Raw genomic sequence first — 16855 nt, 5'->3', positions numbered from 1 at the left:
CTGAGCACCAAGTAAAACAAATGCACCTAAGTAAAGCAAAGTGAAAGGAGGATTTAACTTGTTGTCATTAAAGTTAACAATTGAAATTAAAAGTCTTGATTTGTGAACTTGTTGCTGTCATCATTTACAGCGATTATCCATTGCCAAAGAATTCGGGGACAAAGCAGCTGAACGGCGAGCTTACAGTAACTTAGGCAATGCCCTGATATTCCTGGGACAGTTCAACACAGCCACAGAGTACTACAGGTGAGGAAAGAGTGCAGTCTGACATCTAGTGGATTGAAGGAGAAATGAAACAATTTTAACCACTTAGAATATCTCATGAATGCTTAAGTACATGTAGTGAAATAGCTATGTAGCTGTTTAATCATCATTCTTATTCATGTACCCTGTTTCTCGCATTCCTTTGTTAGCCTCTATTTTCTTCATTTTTTCCCAACCCTTATTTATCCCATTATTTTCCTTCCTATAGGAAAACTCTGCAACTGTCCAGGCAGCTGAGGGATCAGGTGATGGAGGCTCAAGCGTGTTACAGCCTGGGCAACACTTACACTCTTTTACAGCAGTATGAGAGGGCCATAGACTATCACCTCAAGCACCTGTACATAGCGCAGGAGCTAACAGATAGGTATTGTTTAAAAACAATTGAAAGAAAACCAAACAAATGACCACAGGAACAGGTTTTTTTTAATGTTGTGCGTTCACTTTTTCATAGGGTTGGAGAGGGCCGTGCATGTTGGAGTCTGGGAAATGCATATGTGTCTTTAGGGAACCACAAACAAGCGCTTTACTATGCCAGAAAGCACCTGGAAATCTCTAAAGAAGTGAGAAAGCTTTACAAGCGCAACAATATAAAAAGGCCGCTTGCATTTTATGTAATTTTTTTTTGTCTCTTTGTCCCTGATTTCATCCGCAGATTGGAGACAGAAATGGTGAACTGACAGCCAGGATGAACGTGGATCAGCTGATGGAGGCCCTGGGGGTCACTGAGAGCGACCTTTCACCCTCAAGTTCAGAGTTTGAGATGCAAGGTAGCACTGAAATTATTATTTTTTTGCTTTTTTTACATGAAAGGTAATGTGGTCATGCTGGACTTTGTGTTTAGGATATACTTTATTGATGTCGAAAGTTGGGAAATTATCGTCACAGTAGATAAAGCATGAAAAACAACCTGCTATGGTAACATGAATACAAGATCCCAAAACAGAAATAGCTCAGAAATATTAAAAAATATAATTGTTGATTAGTTTGGTCAGGTACTTTCAAGCAAAGGTCCCACAGAGATGATCTCTTGCAACAAAGTGTGTGTCTGGAATATGTCAGAGCACAAACTGTATCATGTAGCTTGTTAGCATGCTGTTGTTTACGCTCAGTATTAACTTCCTTGTTTTGCTCAATTGTGTGAAGACGGTGCTTCTTCTTTTCAAAGTATGTGCATATACTAACTTCTCTCACAGATAAATGCACCAATCCAGAACACAGGACCTTTCTCCTGCATTTACTCTATCGCTTCTCCCCAAATAAAACTGCTTATCGCTGATATGTAATGTGAACGTCCTCATGTGGTTTGCAATGTCTGTTTCTTCAGCTGACAGAAAAAAGGCAAACCAAGGCTGAGAGGAAAGGCTTCTTACACATATGCATGCATAAACAATAAATGGAACAGCATTGGATAGTGCTTATTATCACTAAGACACACATATATATATATACATATATACACACATCTGCATTAAATTAATACATTTTTATGTTTCTTTAGTGGTTAATCTGCTAGCATGTGCAGACTGTGTAATCAAAATTATGTTTTTAATGGTAAAATGTAATAATAACCATCATCATCATTGTTGTTGTTGTTATTATTATTATTACTATTATCCACAAATTTTTACAAAAAAGCTGGAAAAAATATTTGCTTAAGATGCCAAATCACACCTGTTTAACTTGCATTCTTAAACAGAAAATGTTAGTGATGAAATTATTTGGTTACTTGTTACTTAAATACACATAAATACACTTCAGCAAATTTGTATTTAATTTTTTTTTTTTTTTACAGATTTCTAAAATATTTCTGTTTTGTTGTTATTATGACAGGTCATGGTTAAGCACTACATATATATAATCAAAAACAATCTTGTAAAAACAAGAATCATTCTGAACTTTGTTGAAGTAGTTAGTAAATGTGCAGTTAAAGGCTTTTCTCATCCGATTAGGCCCACACATACTGCACAAGTTCTGTGTGGTATGTGTGGGCCTGAGCAAGCTAACTACAATGTTTTATGTGTGCACAAAATTATAAATGCAAAACAAACTCCACGTGGGACGGTGTGTTAAATCTGCACTGAGGCTAAATGTGACAGAAAACAAGTGGTGTGTGCATATTTATGAGGTAGGATAAAGATACTTGTTTCACTCTGTGGTCCAGGAGGATGGGTTGTCCGTAAGCCATATCAGGCCTCGAGTAACAACAATGTTTTATTGAGTCCCCTCAAATGGTCCACCAGCTCACATAGACATCAGAGCCTTGTATAATAAAGTGAGTAGAAACTGTAATATCTGAACAGTTTGCCTGGCTTCTCTGTGATATTTGCTTTCATAAACTATCCTCCAGGCAGAAATTCACACCCATGTCCTACATTTCCCTCTGGAGCAGAGCTGGCAAACAGACTCTTATTCACTTTGCTTGCCTAGTGGTCGGCCTAAGCCTCATATCCACACCGAACATCATGGGACCACAGCCGAGATTACAGCCTACTGCGAAAATAAAAGATAAACAAAGGGCAGCTTGCAAGCTTAAATCGGCTCATAAATGGGATTCAAGACTGTCTTAAGTGATCAAAACCCAAAATTGCAATATTAAATATTTGGGGGTTTTTTTTGTCCTGTAGGAGCAAGACCCAAATTCACCAAGAGAAACAGCATGGACAGTGTAGAACTGTGGAAATACTCTTCAGATAAGGTGATTTCCATTATTTGAACATGTCTCTAAACCACTGTAGGAAAATGTGCCTACATTGTGATCCACCTCTAACAGCATGCTCTGTTCATGCAGAATGGTGAGAACCAAGACTTGGAAAGTATACCGAGGAGATCTAAGAGTCACCTGTCGCAGCCTAGCAAAAGAAAAGGCTGTTCTGACAGCCAGTCATCAGAGGAAAGGCTGTGGTTTGACTCACCCGTGGACACTGATGACATCACTGTGCAAGTTCCACCTCCAGTGCCAGTAAGTGGCCTCAATGTTGCTGTTTTTATTAAATACTTATTGACTCCCGACCTCACATCATATCCTTATTGCCTCGTCACTGCACTCGTAACCTGATCTTCAACAAGTATCAAAAATTAAACAGTAGTTATTCCAGCTCCATTTCATGGAATACAAGTGAAAATTCTTAAAGTATAGGTGTGTTCCTGTGTCTCTTTTTGTTTTTAACCCCTCCCCCCTCTTTTTTTTTTTGCTGATAACAGCAAACAAAAAACTTAAAATTTAATTTCAAGCTTTACAGTTTCAAGAAGCCTAAAATGTCAAGGATTTTTCTTATAGGATTTTACCAGCACTTGAATAACAGTTTGTTTAAACTGTACACAAAAGCTTTATAAGCATAGTAGACATTTCTGTTTATGGACTCATTTGAAATAACAAGAAAATGTAGATATTTCTGTTACAGTATAACACAGACACTCATTTACTGTACATGGACTGATGAGCGTTCATTTCACCAGCTTCATATTTCTAAGATACACCTGAGCCTCAGTGCAATCTCTTACAGTGCATTTGAGTAAAGGTGGAGATAATTTTGTAGAAAGCGCGAGATGACTGTGAGATGGTGAATGTTTCACTTAACTTCGCTTTCTTATCTTTTCTGTTCATTGTAGCTTCTGCTTTAAAGCGAAAAATGAGGGAGAAAATACATTAATTTCAAATAACTTTGGTAAACGATGTCTTCTGCAGTGTAAAAGTGACTTCTCTGTTAATAATATAAACTAGATTCTTAATGGATATGTTTTTCCCCCCACAGCTGTTCTGTCTGACTCACCACAGCACCTAATCATGCCTTGTTTCTGTGGCATTGCTAATTGTTGTTATTAGTAATGTGACATGCGGGAAAAAAAAAGAGTGAAAATTACAGGGCTTTAGGAATAACAGTTTATCACAGCGAAGTAGAAATAGAAGTACAGAAGTAAATGTGGGTGATCTTGAGTCAAACCTATTTTCAAATCTAGCATTAAGACCGTTTAAGACCATTTGTGTATCTGTGAGCTGCAGATGTTACGACTTTTCTTTGTTTTTGCTACAAGTTAATGGCTGATTTTTGATGAAACCATAGGGGATAAAGTCCTCTGCTTCGGTTGCTAAGCATTTCGTGTTTCTGCTTTTTTTCCATGCTACATCTGCAGCATGCAGTTTGACATTTGATTTTGCCATAGCGAGTGTATCTAGGCAGATAAGCTAACTTTAGCTCTCGAGTCGGTTGAAAAAGCTGCATCGTGCTTAGTTTTTAATATTACCAGACGACTCGTTGCTTGTGTCAACTGCGCCTGCTTGATAGGGTCGGGATTACCCAAAAAGTACCGGCCAAGTTTTAATGACACTTGAATGGAAACTGTTTCACAAATTTAGCCTCACCAGTAGCTTGTGAACAGGCATGCCAAGCTCCATGCTTGGAGGCTCGGGTTGTTAATGGGCCACTGAGGACTGACAAACTTTACTCCCTCCCTGTTAAGTAACCAGCAGATGGTTTGCAATGACATATCAGTAGAAAAACTCCTGAGAAAGGGGCCCTAGGTAGAGGGTGAATGCAATGCACACCAGCAGTGTAGACTATGAGAGAGTGTTGGGTCTAATTGGGATTTCAGTGATGTTTAGTGTTACTCCTTTGTGGTTTAAGTACATGGTGTGTATGTTAATTGGTGTTACGCTTTGTTCATGAATAAATCATTATGATGTTTGATCTGAGTGCTCGCTGTGGGGGATGTCTGCAGTGTCTGTGTCCTTCTAGTTTTTAAAAATCAGAAACATGCAAAAAGTAGATAAATGCACTGACAGGCAGTTTAGGCTGTATGTACCAGGGAAAAAGTTATGTAGAAGACACAGAACTCAATAAGCAGTGCTTTTCTTACATTGGTTGAAATCTGGCAAAGGCCTCCCTCTTCATACTCTATAGACAGGGGAAGGTTAACCCTGAAAGAAACCTCTCCCATCAGGATTAAAAAATTTCATCATAGAAAAAAGTTAATCACTTCCTTCTAAGGGGGGGAAGTAGACCTAAACCATCAAGCAAAAGGCCCACCAAAGCATATCAAAGTCACCAGATCCCCCTCGCTTTGGGGGTCAGTGATTCAGGTCCTTCTTTCATTTTGTCACCTATCTATACTTTAGGAAGAACTTCCTTTTATCATTCACTGTCCCGGTCTGACAGTACTCCCAGTCTCTCTCTGCAAGCACACACATATCTTTACTGTCTATTCTCTTCCTCTCTCACCATCATCACGTGTTCCTTTCTCTCTTGTTCTTTCCATATGGCCTACTTGATTAGTTGGCCTATACAGAGAAGCAAACGACAGCATCCACATAGAGACAGAGAGGAAACTGCTTTAAGTCACATTGGGTGTGTGTTTATAGAGCCCAGTCATGTGAGTCTGTAAGAAGTAAGTGAAGATATTGGTGTTTTTTGCCATCTGAGAGTAGTTGACTTCTGATGGAAATGGGTGCTCGCATGCAGTTCACTCATAACTGTACTCCTCCACCCATCTTTCTACCCCTGCTGCCTCCCCCTCTTCCCCTTTGTCCATACCAGCCCTCCCTCTTAGCTGATAATGTGACCTTGATCAGAGAAGCTCTACTCTCCCCATAGGGTCAACCCCCCCCCCCCCCCCAGCTCTCCATAATGAGTTGTTTTCCCACAGTGAGTGAACAGGATAAAAATGGCCTGCTGGAGAGCTGCACAGAGAGAGTAAGATAGACACAGAGGGAGAGAGAGAGAGGAGGCGGCAGTGGTTGGTAGAGATTAAAAAAACTCTGGAAGAGGAGAATGCAAGGAAATTAGAGGTAGGTAGTAGGAAAGCAGAGAGTGATGTAAAGGGGTGGGTGAAAGTAGGGGAGAAGGAGGTGTGAGCCAGACGTGCGGACAGCGCTAGACAGAAAGAGAGCTCATAAAGACATGAGACAGAGAAGGGTAGATAGAGGACAAAGAAGTGCTGCTGGTAAGTTGTCTCACTTTTTGTCTTGTAACTTGGAAAAACGGCTTCCCGCTAAGGTTTAGCGGGGAGTATTCACTTTCTTTTCACGTTTGATACCGAAGCGTGCCTTTATTTGCAGTTAGTGTGTTTGTCTTGCACTGCATGTAAAGATATTTTGCTGTTTTCACTGAGCAAATACCGCAGAGTTGAGAAAAAAAGACGTTTCTTTATGATCTATAGTACAACTTTTTGTGTATTTTAAACAACAGTTTGACTTTTTCAATGCAGAAGTTGAAAAACACGTGATTCTTAGAATAGAGATGCATGAAATCTGGTGTCTGCTGACCTACTTCACATATTGCTGTAAGGCAAAGTGATTTGAGCTCTGTTCAGTAGTCGGTGTTGAAGGTGTTCAAAACAGATTATTTGGAACAAGTCTATTATATTTGCTGCGCGTGGGAGAGGAATGCAACCAGAAAACTTTTATAAGGAAGACCCCATCAGCTTGTGTTGATTTTAGTGCCATTGACCCAAGTTAACCTGCTCTGGCACTTTTGTGTCACAAATATAATGCAGCGAATGTTGTCGATTGTTCAATGTTGAGATATGAAAAGCCAAACTTTTGAAAAAGAAAAAAAGAATTGCTATTAGGCTGTAATTTATAAACTTAAATAGATTAAATTCAAAATTACTGGCCGGTAACAAGTTTTTCAATATTATTCTGACAAATGTACAGTATTATATAGCACATATTTTCCTAGCTCTAGAGGGTCTAGAGAGTTAATGCAGCAAGTGTGATCATTTATGCACAAATGTTTATTTCGAAGTGCAGCCCACCACCCTTTTGCACGATTGTAGTTTAATATTTTGTGAAATATGCAGCTGAAAGTTGTTTCTCTTTTCAGTCTAGCACTTTGTGATGTGTTGCGTGAAAGTTGGTTTGTTAGCAGTTTTCCATCAGATGATCGCTGGATCAGCAGCTTAATTTTAATTTGAGATGGTGTTAACATCTCATTTCATCTGCTGCCATCCGGTCTGGCAGATAAGCTTTTGTTTCAGAGGTATGATATTGTAGCCCGACTGCCACAATATTTAGCAGCATTGTTCAAACATAATAAATTCCACATCTGCTTTGCTAGCACGGGGTATTTGTTTCACACATAAATTATCCACTTCACTTGCAAACTTGTGTGTATTATCAAGACTCTGGCTGTGTTTAATTAAAAGGAAAAAAAAGCATCATTCAGCAGGATATGAGCGAGAGAACCTCTTGGTGTTATCTCAGAATAAACAGCAGAAAGCTGTTGCTGGAGGACTGATTCCAGGGAAGTCAGTGTAACACAAAAATGGCATTCAGTCGATGTGACTGACCCATTGACTAGATCTGATACACAAAATGATGTTTAACAGTTCAATAATTCTGTGGCAGCTGCTACATTTTTTTTAAAAGATTTCCATCTGATTTTACTAGTTGATGGTCATTGGGCCATATGACTTGCTGCAGCTGATACTCATTTTATGTGCTTGTATCACATTCCGTATGTAGGTCAAGGTAGTCTCTTCAGAAGTGCCATCCCTTGTGAGTTAATCAGATTATTTTTCACCTCCGCGAGCTGGCTATCTTGAAAATCCTCATTATGCAACTCCTAATGGCATTGAGCTTAATTAAGTCACCTGCACATAATGTTTTTTTAATGTACGAGCAGTTCATCATAATCAAGTGCGCTTGAAATACTTTAGTTGCCTCACTTTCAGGAAGTATCTTTTCAGACAGAGCAGCAAAAAATAAGAAAATGAGAAAACAGGCACTCGGCAGATAAGACAGACGCTCTTTGTGCTTAAAGTGAGAGATTTGTTGTTTTCGTTGCAGAAGCTGGGCCGTGACCCCTCTGATGAAGACTGCTTCTTTGACCTCCTCAGCAAATTCCAGAGCAGCCGCATGGATGACCAGCGCTGCCACCTCGATGAGCCACAGAATGGAGACAACAGAGAAGGCGCCGCAACCTCCATGTCATCCCTGAGTGAGATGATAGGTTTGTGACAACAGCATATGCCTTTTATGTCTTTTGTGTCCTATCTTAGGATTAACTGCTTTCTTTATGGCATCTCTGTTCTTGCTGAAAGCTCATCCCTGCAAAGGTTTGGGATCTACCAGATCATTTGCACTCACTGGGATATCTCCGCCCCCCTTTTTCTTTAGATCCTGCAATTACCACTTCCCCCCAGACAGAGGAGCTGTTTGATTTGATCGCCAGCTCTCAGAGTCGACGTCTTGATGACCAACGCGTTAATGTTGGTAACCTCCCGGGCCTGAGGATTACTCATAACAACCTGGGTCACCTGGTGGGAGAGGGAGATCATCAAGAGCCCAGTGATGACTTCTTCAACATGCTTATTAAGTGCCAGGTAATGACACATTAGCACACACATAAATTTGAAATGTGGTTGTTGTATTGTTTATGTAGGTTGCCTCTTTAGCAAATGTGAATCCTATATTAAATAATCTGTATGCGCTCTTTCTGGTTCTAGTCATCTAGAATTGACGATCAGCGGTGCTCCCCACCAGAAGCGGGCCCCCATGCCCCTACGGTGCCTGATGAAGACTTCTTCAGTCTGATCCAGAGGGTGCAGGCCAAGCGTATGGACGAGCAGCGCGTCCAGCTGCCCACAGATGACCAGGAAAGCCCTCCGTCCCCAAGTCCCGAGCCAGCTAGCGGATTTTCCAGCTAGGATTTGGTGAATAAAGCTTCATGTCAAAGAAAATGGAAGCAGGAAAAAAGGAAAGGATGAGCCAACATTTAAGGACAGTACTAAAGGGTGAACTAACAAGCTTTTTAATAACAAGACAAATTCAATGTGCAATAGATGTTGCCCTGTTAAATGTTGCTCAGTGTATTATGTTAAATGTGTGTAAATATAATGGCAAACAGGCAGAATTTAACCTCAGTGATGCAGAGAAGAGGAAAATGAAAGTGTGGGGGTGACATGATTACAAATATTAAATATATATTTAATCTAATGCCTTAATCAGCATTAAAAAAAAGAATCTGACTCAAGATTGTATTCACGGGTGTCAGATGTGTTTCTTCTAGAAGCACATTGTATAATATGGACATTTAATATAGATAGCTACAGTGGAAGTCACAAAGACTTATTTATAGAAACAGTGTTGACATTAGAGAATCTTAGAATCTTAAAAACATACCTGATAATGAAAATTTGAGACAGATATATCTGAAGTGCTCAATGCTGCTTTTATCATTCGATTTTCGTGGTCCCCACTGCTCATAGAAATGTGCTGTTATTTACAGTATTACAAACCCTATCCCCCAGTGTTATGACAAAAAATGCTTTGGTCAATTTGAACTTCTCCATTATTGGTAACTGCACTCCATCCACACGAAGCGATTATATTTGGTTAAATTAAAACACTGATTTAAGTCTGGTTTCCCACGAAAATGCAATTTATGCGAATCTATGCCTTTAAAAAGTGCATCTCACATGCTGTGCTAATGTTACTGAGCAAAAAAACAAAACAAAATCTGCAACATTTCACAGGCTCAAAAGTACGATGGTGTGATATTTAATCCCCAGTTTATGTTTCTGCTTGGCTTTTAAAGTGGTGCTATCTGCTGCCCTTTGTGTTCAAAAAATTCTGATAATGGACTACTGCTACTTACTGCCTTTATTGTTACTTAAATAGACTTAGAAGCAAATATATTAAATAAGAAATGAGACACGTGTGTCATATTTTGAAAATTCTAAAACGGTGAGCAATGCTAACTCTGTGTTGCTACTATATGTTGCCTCTCGGTGGCCAAAATGTAGTATTACCTCTGTGAAATGAAGAGTGCAGTCTGTCGGGGAAAACAGGCTTCCCCTCTTCTAGAATATTTGAAGGTTTATATTATACCTACATTCTGTTCTGCACAAATTCTGCAAACAAAGTTATGCTAACCTGTACCCTAATTGTTACCATGATATATTGTTTGGTAAACTTTAAATTGCACCATTAAATCCAGGTACGGCCTGGTGCACTTTCCTGTTTCTTACAAACTTTTCTTCTTGGTTTTTTCGCTAAAGGCTTGAAAATATTTATTGTACAAAGTGACTGCATCATGGCACCGAACATATTTGACCTTACCCAGTGGCTTGCTTTATTTTTAATTTTTTTTAATCAAAAGTAGTACCTCAGTGCTTACATGAACCTTAAACATACTGAATTGTGAATCAGGATGGATCATGTACCACAGTGCTTTATGTTTGGTCCATCTCTCTTTGATAAACAACACATTGGGAGCTAAGATTAAAAAAATTCTCTTCATGTTTTTTGTGAATTAACATTTTTTTAGACACTACACGGTACGCTTCGATTTGTCTTTGCCATAATTTGTATATATAAAGATATTTTGTATTTATGTTCCTTTTAAGGGCATGAATATGTCCCCTCATGCTTTTAATAAAATGTTTGAGATGTTTAGTTTGGACTTGTTTTTAAAAAAAAGCTTGCATGCATTAGTTCCTCTTTGCTTACACGTACACCTCTGTGCTGTATGAACCTTGCAATCATTTGAATGGATTGGATTTCTCAAGCTGTAATCTTTTGTGGAACATTTCACAAAAAGCTAATCGGACTCTGTTGGCCCACTCAAATATGGTTGCTCAACTAAGACTGGGTAGGAATGTGAAGAATTAAATATAACAAACATAAAGTTTCTTATTTGCATTTACACCACTCCCTGCATCACATCGGATAAACCTGCGGTGTAATTACAGCTGTTTTTAATCTGCATAGTGTAATTACAAAGCACTGCAATTCTATTATATAATAATTAGATTCAATATTCGGTTAAAAAGCACCATTATAATGCATCTGTGTTTTTTAATGGTTACATATCACTTAATCAAACTTCCTCAAACACTGAGCATTTTTGCATGTCACATGTCCTCTTCTTCTCATCAGATATCCCCCAAACTTGCAAAGACACACTGACCACAAGATTTTAATTTACTAAGGGGGTGTGTTGATGTGCAGCTGTCAGACCATGCCACTCCGCTTTCCCCACTTCCTCCTGTCCATCATCCCTTCTTTCCTCCCTCCTACCCAGAATGCAATGCAAACTTGAGCAGGCTCAGGCGAGCTATAAAAAGGCATAGAAGCAGAGAGGGAGGGCTGGCGTGCAGCAGGAACTGTGCAGTCACACGCACACGGGGATCCAGGGACAGCAGCCCCTTGCGCTGAGATCTAAAGCCACAACGCGAAAGAGAGGTCAGTACAGAGGACAAAGGCTCTATAGAGGAAAACAGGCAGGAAACGCCTCTGAACAGGGCTGGGTTTGTCAGAGAGGGAGACAAATAGAGGAATATCGGAGAGACAAAGTGGGCAGGGCTGTTTGACGGGATGGAGAGTGGGAATGACAGAGGCAGAGGTTCTTATGGGAACTGTCATGGGACCGTTTAGTCACACTTTAAAATGGTTGACATTTCTTTTTTTCTTTATGTGCCAAAGGAGCCAATCATGGATTTCTTTGCAGTGTAAAGGCATGCAGGGCTCGTCTGTCATTCACAGTGATGTTACTTAAGGCATTACATCATAATTATCCCCAAAACTATAATTAGCACTGATTGTATTTGCTTGTTTTGCTTTGACTTTTCCTTCTCTGGTTTCTTCTACTTTGATACCGTGTCAACATTCTCCTGAACCTGCAGCCATTTAAAAGGGCATTTTCATGCAACCCCGCGTAGCCATTAAAGTCCGCTGCAAAGCTTTCAGAGCCCGCGAGGATCATTAGCAGCTGATGAGGGCTGAGTGCTATTGATTCCTGTTTTCTACGTGCAATTTGGAGCACAGACACATTAATAACACCCACAGCAAACAATTGAATGTCTCATGCTCCATCCTTCCACAAACAACACGGAATATCTCCCACCGCACTGACGTCAAAGGGTCCCCTGATTTCCCTTAAAGGGACAGCGCTCTCAATTAAAACCGCAGAGCACCCTGGTAACCAAACGATTTACAGGGAGAATGTGCTGTTAGATCATCGCTTTCTGTGTTTTGCTTTCAGGGGCGGTCAGTCAGAGCTTCATCTCCATGGGCTTTTTAGGAATGCTTGACAGATAACCTTTAACAGCTGCACATCGGCTTGAGTCTTTTTTTAGCAGGGCCGCATGTTTAAAAACGGTAATTAGACATGAGGGTGGTGCAGGCAAGATGGACTGTCCCATCTTCCTTAGGATGGATGTAATGGTGATTGTAGGATCTGTAAAGATAGAATTAAAAAAATCCAAAACTGCATATATGAATAGACCACCACTACTATATCAGGTTCTCTAAATAATTTCAGCACTTGATTGGACTGAATTGAATTTTCATATTGCAGGATTATATAAGGGACAATTTAGACACCAAGTCTCTGTTAAGACTCTCCCGAGGAAATGTAGTATGTAGTTTCCCTTCCATAATTGCAGACAGTGTTAAATGCCATGCCCACACCTAGGAGTTGTGCAATCAGGAGTTAGTACACATATGACGTGTCAGGACACAGAAGGTGGCACCATAATAGGCCACACAGAGACTCCCAAAACAGGTTCTGTGCTGACTCAGATGTCAGCCTCCGAGTGACATTTACCCAGACCACAGGGTTAATGGCTGCTGACATACAACTGGACACCTGAGAAGCAACGGCAGGGAGCACTGAGGCGTAGTACAAGTGAGAATCAGAGAACAAGCTGACAAACTTTTAATGCAAACCAAGAAGCACACACTAGGTTTAGGAATGTACAAGTTTCCTTCAGATTAAGTATACTTTAATGTATATCTTGCTTTTTCTGTCTGGCAGTTTAGCCATAAAATGACTCATATCGCACTGTTCTGCAAGCGTATTTTGCAACCTGGCACTATGCAAACTGTACTATTTGAATTGCAAGGGCTAGATAAAATGCAAACTGCTGCAATGTCACCAGGTCAGGTTTGTTTCAATTAATTTAATGCTACTCCTCGAGGTGTGGTTCTTTTAATGCATTCTAATAAAATCTTGCCACAGTAAAACAGTTCCTGGAGATCCTTGAGGAATATTTAACTCCTATTAAATAATAAATCCTAAAATACTGTTTTTTAGTTGTTCATTTAAATACACGGTCCACGATTACACTCAAAATGTCCAACACTGCACCTATGAAGATATTTGTCACCATATAATGTTTTTTTCTGGTGTACAGTGTGTCCTTTCCTTTTTAGTGCCAATGCCAAGGCACTTGGAGGCACCAAGTAACCTGAGAAGTACTCTCTTGCCTTTTGACACACATTTAATTTGACATACAAGCAGCTTCTTAAGTTACTTTAAGACTATAGCTAGCCAATTTGTTTCATGTGTGTAACATAGTAACAAGCACAATAGCCAAAAAGTGCTGTATGCATAACTCCAAAGGCACACAAGTAGTGCAAAAACTCACCTCAGTGCACAGCAGCTGTGTGAGAGAAATCCATTTAATTTAGGAAACAATACATGACAACTTTGACAGAGTGTGTGGGCATATTTTTGACTGCCACTGCTTTAAAGTATTTTGTTTTTCAACTGTATGTTCAGACGGACATGCAGCTACTTGAACGTGCCTATTTATGCCAGCAACCCAGCCTTCTTCCTCATTCTTCAGACTTCTGTCTTTGAGTCAGCTAAAACGGACGTGTAAACAGGAAACAAACTGGCTATTGTCTTTTTTAGATATGCCCAGGTCTATTAATACAACACTAAAAGGTATTTTATTACGCCAAAGGTTTTGTGAATCAAAATATGCTCATACCAGCTTTAACACTATAGGAAAGAAAAGCAGGGTTGCCATTAACAGCATGCTGTGTGCTGTTGTGTCTGCTCAGTCGTGCTCAGTACACTGTACTCTCAATGACACACCAGAAAACTGGCTTTTCCTACATTATACTATACAAAACACACACACAAACAAACTGTTGTGACTTTACCAGGAATAGTAATATTGCCAGCTTTACCAAAACCAATTTCCCCCCAAAAGTTGGAATATTGTGTAAAATATAAAATTGTTATGATATCTACTCCAAAATTTTCTCTGCTTTTGTGTCAATTCCTTAAAGATTTCATATGAATTCTGTTAAACTTTTAATTATAAATACTGAAATATCAAAATTATTTTCAATTTTATGCTGGGAATTATTCTAAAATGAAATGAAATGAAACAAAAAAACTATTTTAAATAGAGCAATTTGATCTTTTGAGCACACAAAACTGTCCTGTATTGCTTAAAGAATATGTAGAGGTGAAAACGACCCTGTTATGGTGATTATAGCCTAAATCTGGCACAGTAATTAAGGTGATCATGCATACATAATCCAAAGTTATTGATTTATACATTAAAGGGCTACCTATAAATCTATGCCTTGCTTGACCTTGCTTGCTGTATGTATCTTCTGTGAATATATTCACTTTTCTGTGTCCTTTTCTCTCTTTTAGTTGACCGAAAACACTCAGACGTAACACAATGGCAGGTAATTAATACACCTGTTCAAGTATTATTATAAATGTCTCTTTATTGATGATAATGAGGTGGAACGTGTTCATTTGTGTGTTTATTATTAATCTAATGGAGTAAAGGAAAGCAGACAGACGGTTGCGTTTCCATGGACTCTACTGCCCTCTTTTGGACAGTTTGGATAACACAGGGAAGGTTTTAATATGTACATTTTAAAAATATTGCGCTCGGATTCTTTGTCGTGATATTGGATTTAATGAAAAACCCAGACACGATCGCAGAATATGATTAAGAACAAATGGAAATGGCCTTATTGGCTAGATTTGCAATTCAGACTTTGTTATAAGTGCCTGGGAACACTTGGCAACAAAACAAGGGATAACAACAGTTGCCATGCCAACACTACTTAAGCAATAGCACTAAGCTAGACATAAACAAGCTCAGTCTAAACAGCCTGTTGCAGCAGTTAAAAATGGACGTGTTTTCTTCTTCCTCCACATCCGACTATCCAGACGGTTTGTTACAAAAACGTTTTCCTTGTGATTTGAACTTTTGCTGTCAAGAAAAACCTCCCGATTCACGCATGTATAACTTTGTCTGTGCCTGCTCATTTCAGACAAGCTCAAAGATGCCAAGATCATTTTTGTTGTGGGTAAGTACCCTGAGCCGCTCTTAGCACTTTAGCAGTAGCGCATTTAGCTTTTATTTGCCTTCATGCCACATGACTGTTTTTTTTTTTGTTTAATCTTATTTTAAAGGTGGGCCTGGCTCTGGAAAGGGCACCCAGTGTGAGAAGATAGTGGCAAAGTACGGCTACACTCACCTGTCATCTGGGGATCTGCTCCGTGCTGAGGTGGCTTCTGGCTCTGAGAGGGGCAAGCATCTCCAGGCCATCATGCAGAAGGGAGAGCTGGTACCTTTGGTAAGAGAGGGCACTATAACTGAAATAATTGCGGGTATGCATAATTTAAAAGAAAACAAAAGGTTTCATGTTTTTTTTGTCCAATACTAAATGAAAAGACAAAATACAAGTGTCAGCTCTTCTAAGACAGCTTTTTTTGTCAGTGCCATATCATAGTGAAGATTGATCATAATGTTTTGGGGCTACCTGCAGGACACAGTCTTAGACATGATTAAGGAAGCCATGATTGCCAAGGCTGATGTCTCCAAGGGGTTCCTTATTGATGGCTATCCCCGTGAGGTGAAGCAGGGGGAGGAGTTTGAGAAGAAGGTATGGGCTTAATTCATCTTTGCAGCAATGATTTTAAAAAAAAAGAAAGAAAGACGGAAGCTTAAATGAACAAACTGTCTTTGATCCCAGATCGGCAAACCCTGCTTGCTGCTGTACGTCGACGCAAAAGCAGAGACTATGGCCAAGAGGCTTTTGAAACGCGGTGAGACCAGCGGCCGCTCTGATGACAACGAGGAGACCATCAAGAAGCGCCTGGACCTGTATTACAAAGCAACCGAGCCAGTGATTGCCTTTTATGAGAGCCGTGGTATTGTCAGGAAGGTGTGTGCGACTGCTGCGACAGCGGAAAAACAACATTTGAATCTCACGTGAAACGTCAACATATATTCTAACGCATCCATTGTCATCTTATTTTGCCCAGGTTGACTCAGAGCTGCCAGTGGATGATGTCTTCGGCCAAGTCTCCAAGGCTATTGATGCTCTGTAGTAAAGCAGCATAACTAGATGGGCCTGTGTCTGATTGTTTATTTTCAAATTTCAAAAAAACAAACTAAAAAAACAAACAAAAAAAGCCAAATCAAAAGAGAAACAATACACTTTCAACTCATTTGGCCATCAGTCTCAAAGATGTCTTAACTTTAATCCTAATCCAGCAATAAGAACCTAAAGTTTTAAAGTTACACAGAAATGATTCTGTGTGAAGCAACTTTAAAAAATATCTCTATATGTACAACGTATAAGTCTTGTTTCCATTCTATACTTAACATTTACAGATATGGATGCAGGCCTGTCTACAACTCAGAGGTGCTGTATACAAGAAATATTAACCACCTTCTAACCTTTAAGGCCTACACTTGGTCAAACACGCACTTTACACTCCCCCTTTTTTCTCCTCTTAAGTGCTGCCGTATTAGAACCAAGAGTTAATGACTTCTTTATACACTGTGGACAAACTGGTGGAACTTCATTTTCATGTTCGTTGAT

The 16855-nt window shown here is 39.6% G+C and overlaps 2 protein-coding genes across 3 annotated transcripts in view; both read left to right on the top strand.

Moving 5' to 3' along the window:
- Positions 1–10558, top strand: part of gpsm1b (G protein signaling modulator 1b) — a 28091-nt gene extending 17533 nt beyond the window's left edge. For both annotated transcript variants that reach the window (XM_085359813.1, XM_085359814.1), the window contains exons 6-14: positions 131–246; positions 473–628; positions 716–824; positions 917–1031; positions 2889–2959; positions 3053–3223; positions 8048–8210; positions 8378–8583; positions 8707–10558. In XM_085359813.1, the coding sequence (XP_085215939.1) occupies positions 131–246; positions 473–628; positions 716–824; positions 917–1031; positions 2889–2959; positions 3053–3223; positions 8048–8210; positions 8378–8583; positions 8707–8907 (1308 nt within the window). In that variant the 3' untranslated portion in view covers positions 8908–10558. The remainder of the gene's footprint in view (positions 1–130; positions 247–472; positions 629–715; positions 825–916; positions 1032–2888; positions 2960–3052; positions 3224–8047; positions 8211–8377; positions 8584–8706) is intronic.
- A 773-nt stretch (positions 10559–11331) lies between these two features.
- Positions 11332–16421, top strand: ak1 (adenylate kinase 1). Its single transcript, XM_085359815.1, has 7 exons — positions 11332–11446; positions 14661–14695; positions 15296–15331; positions 15438–15601; positions 15794–15910; positions 16001–16192; positions 16293–16421. The coding sequence occupies exons 2-7, from the start codon at positions 14689–14691 to the stop codon at positions 16356–16358; spliced, it is 582 nt and encodes a 193-aa protein (XP_085215941.1). The 5' UTR covers positions 11332–11446; positions 14661–14688; the 3' UTR covers positions 16359–16421.
- The last annotated feature ends 434 nt before the right edge of the window (positions 16422–16855 follow it).

The sequence above is a fragment of the Diplotaxodon limnothrissa genome, linkage group LG7 (genome assembly GCF_057381915.1).
Source record: "Diplotaxodon limnothrissa isolate DT_005_m linkage group LG7, D_limnothrissa_male_GT1.1, whole genome shotgun sequence".
NCBI classification, from domain to species: domain Eukaryota; kingdom Metazoa; phylum Chordata; class Actinopteri; order Cichliformes; family Cichlidae; genus Diplotaxodon; species Diplotaxodon limnothrissa.
The sequence above is the reverse complement of the archived record's forward strand: the minus strand, read 5'-3'. Positions and strand labels throughout refer to the sequence as shown.

Excerpts from the sequence above, each read along its gene's own strand:
- ak1 (XM_085359815.1), top strand. Across the intron at positions 15,602-15,793 it reads AGGGAGAGCTGGTACCTTTG|GACACAGTCTTAGACATGAT; the intron begins GTAAGAGAGGGC and ends GGCTACCTGCAG. Across the intron at positions 16,193-16,292 it reads GCCGTGGTATTGTCAGGAAG|GTTGACTCAGAGCTGCCAGT; the intron begins GTGTGTGCGACT and ends TATTTTGCCCAG.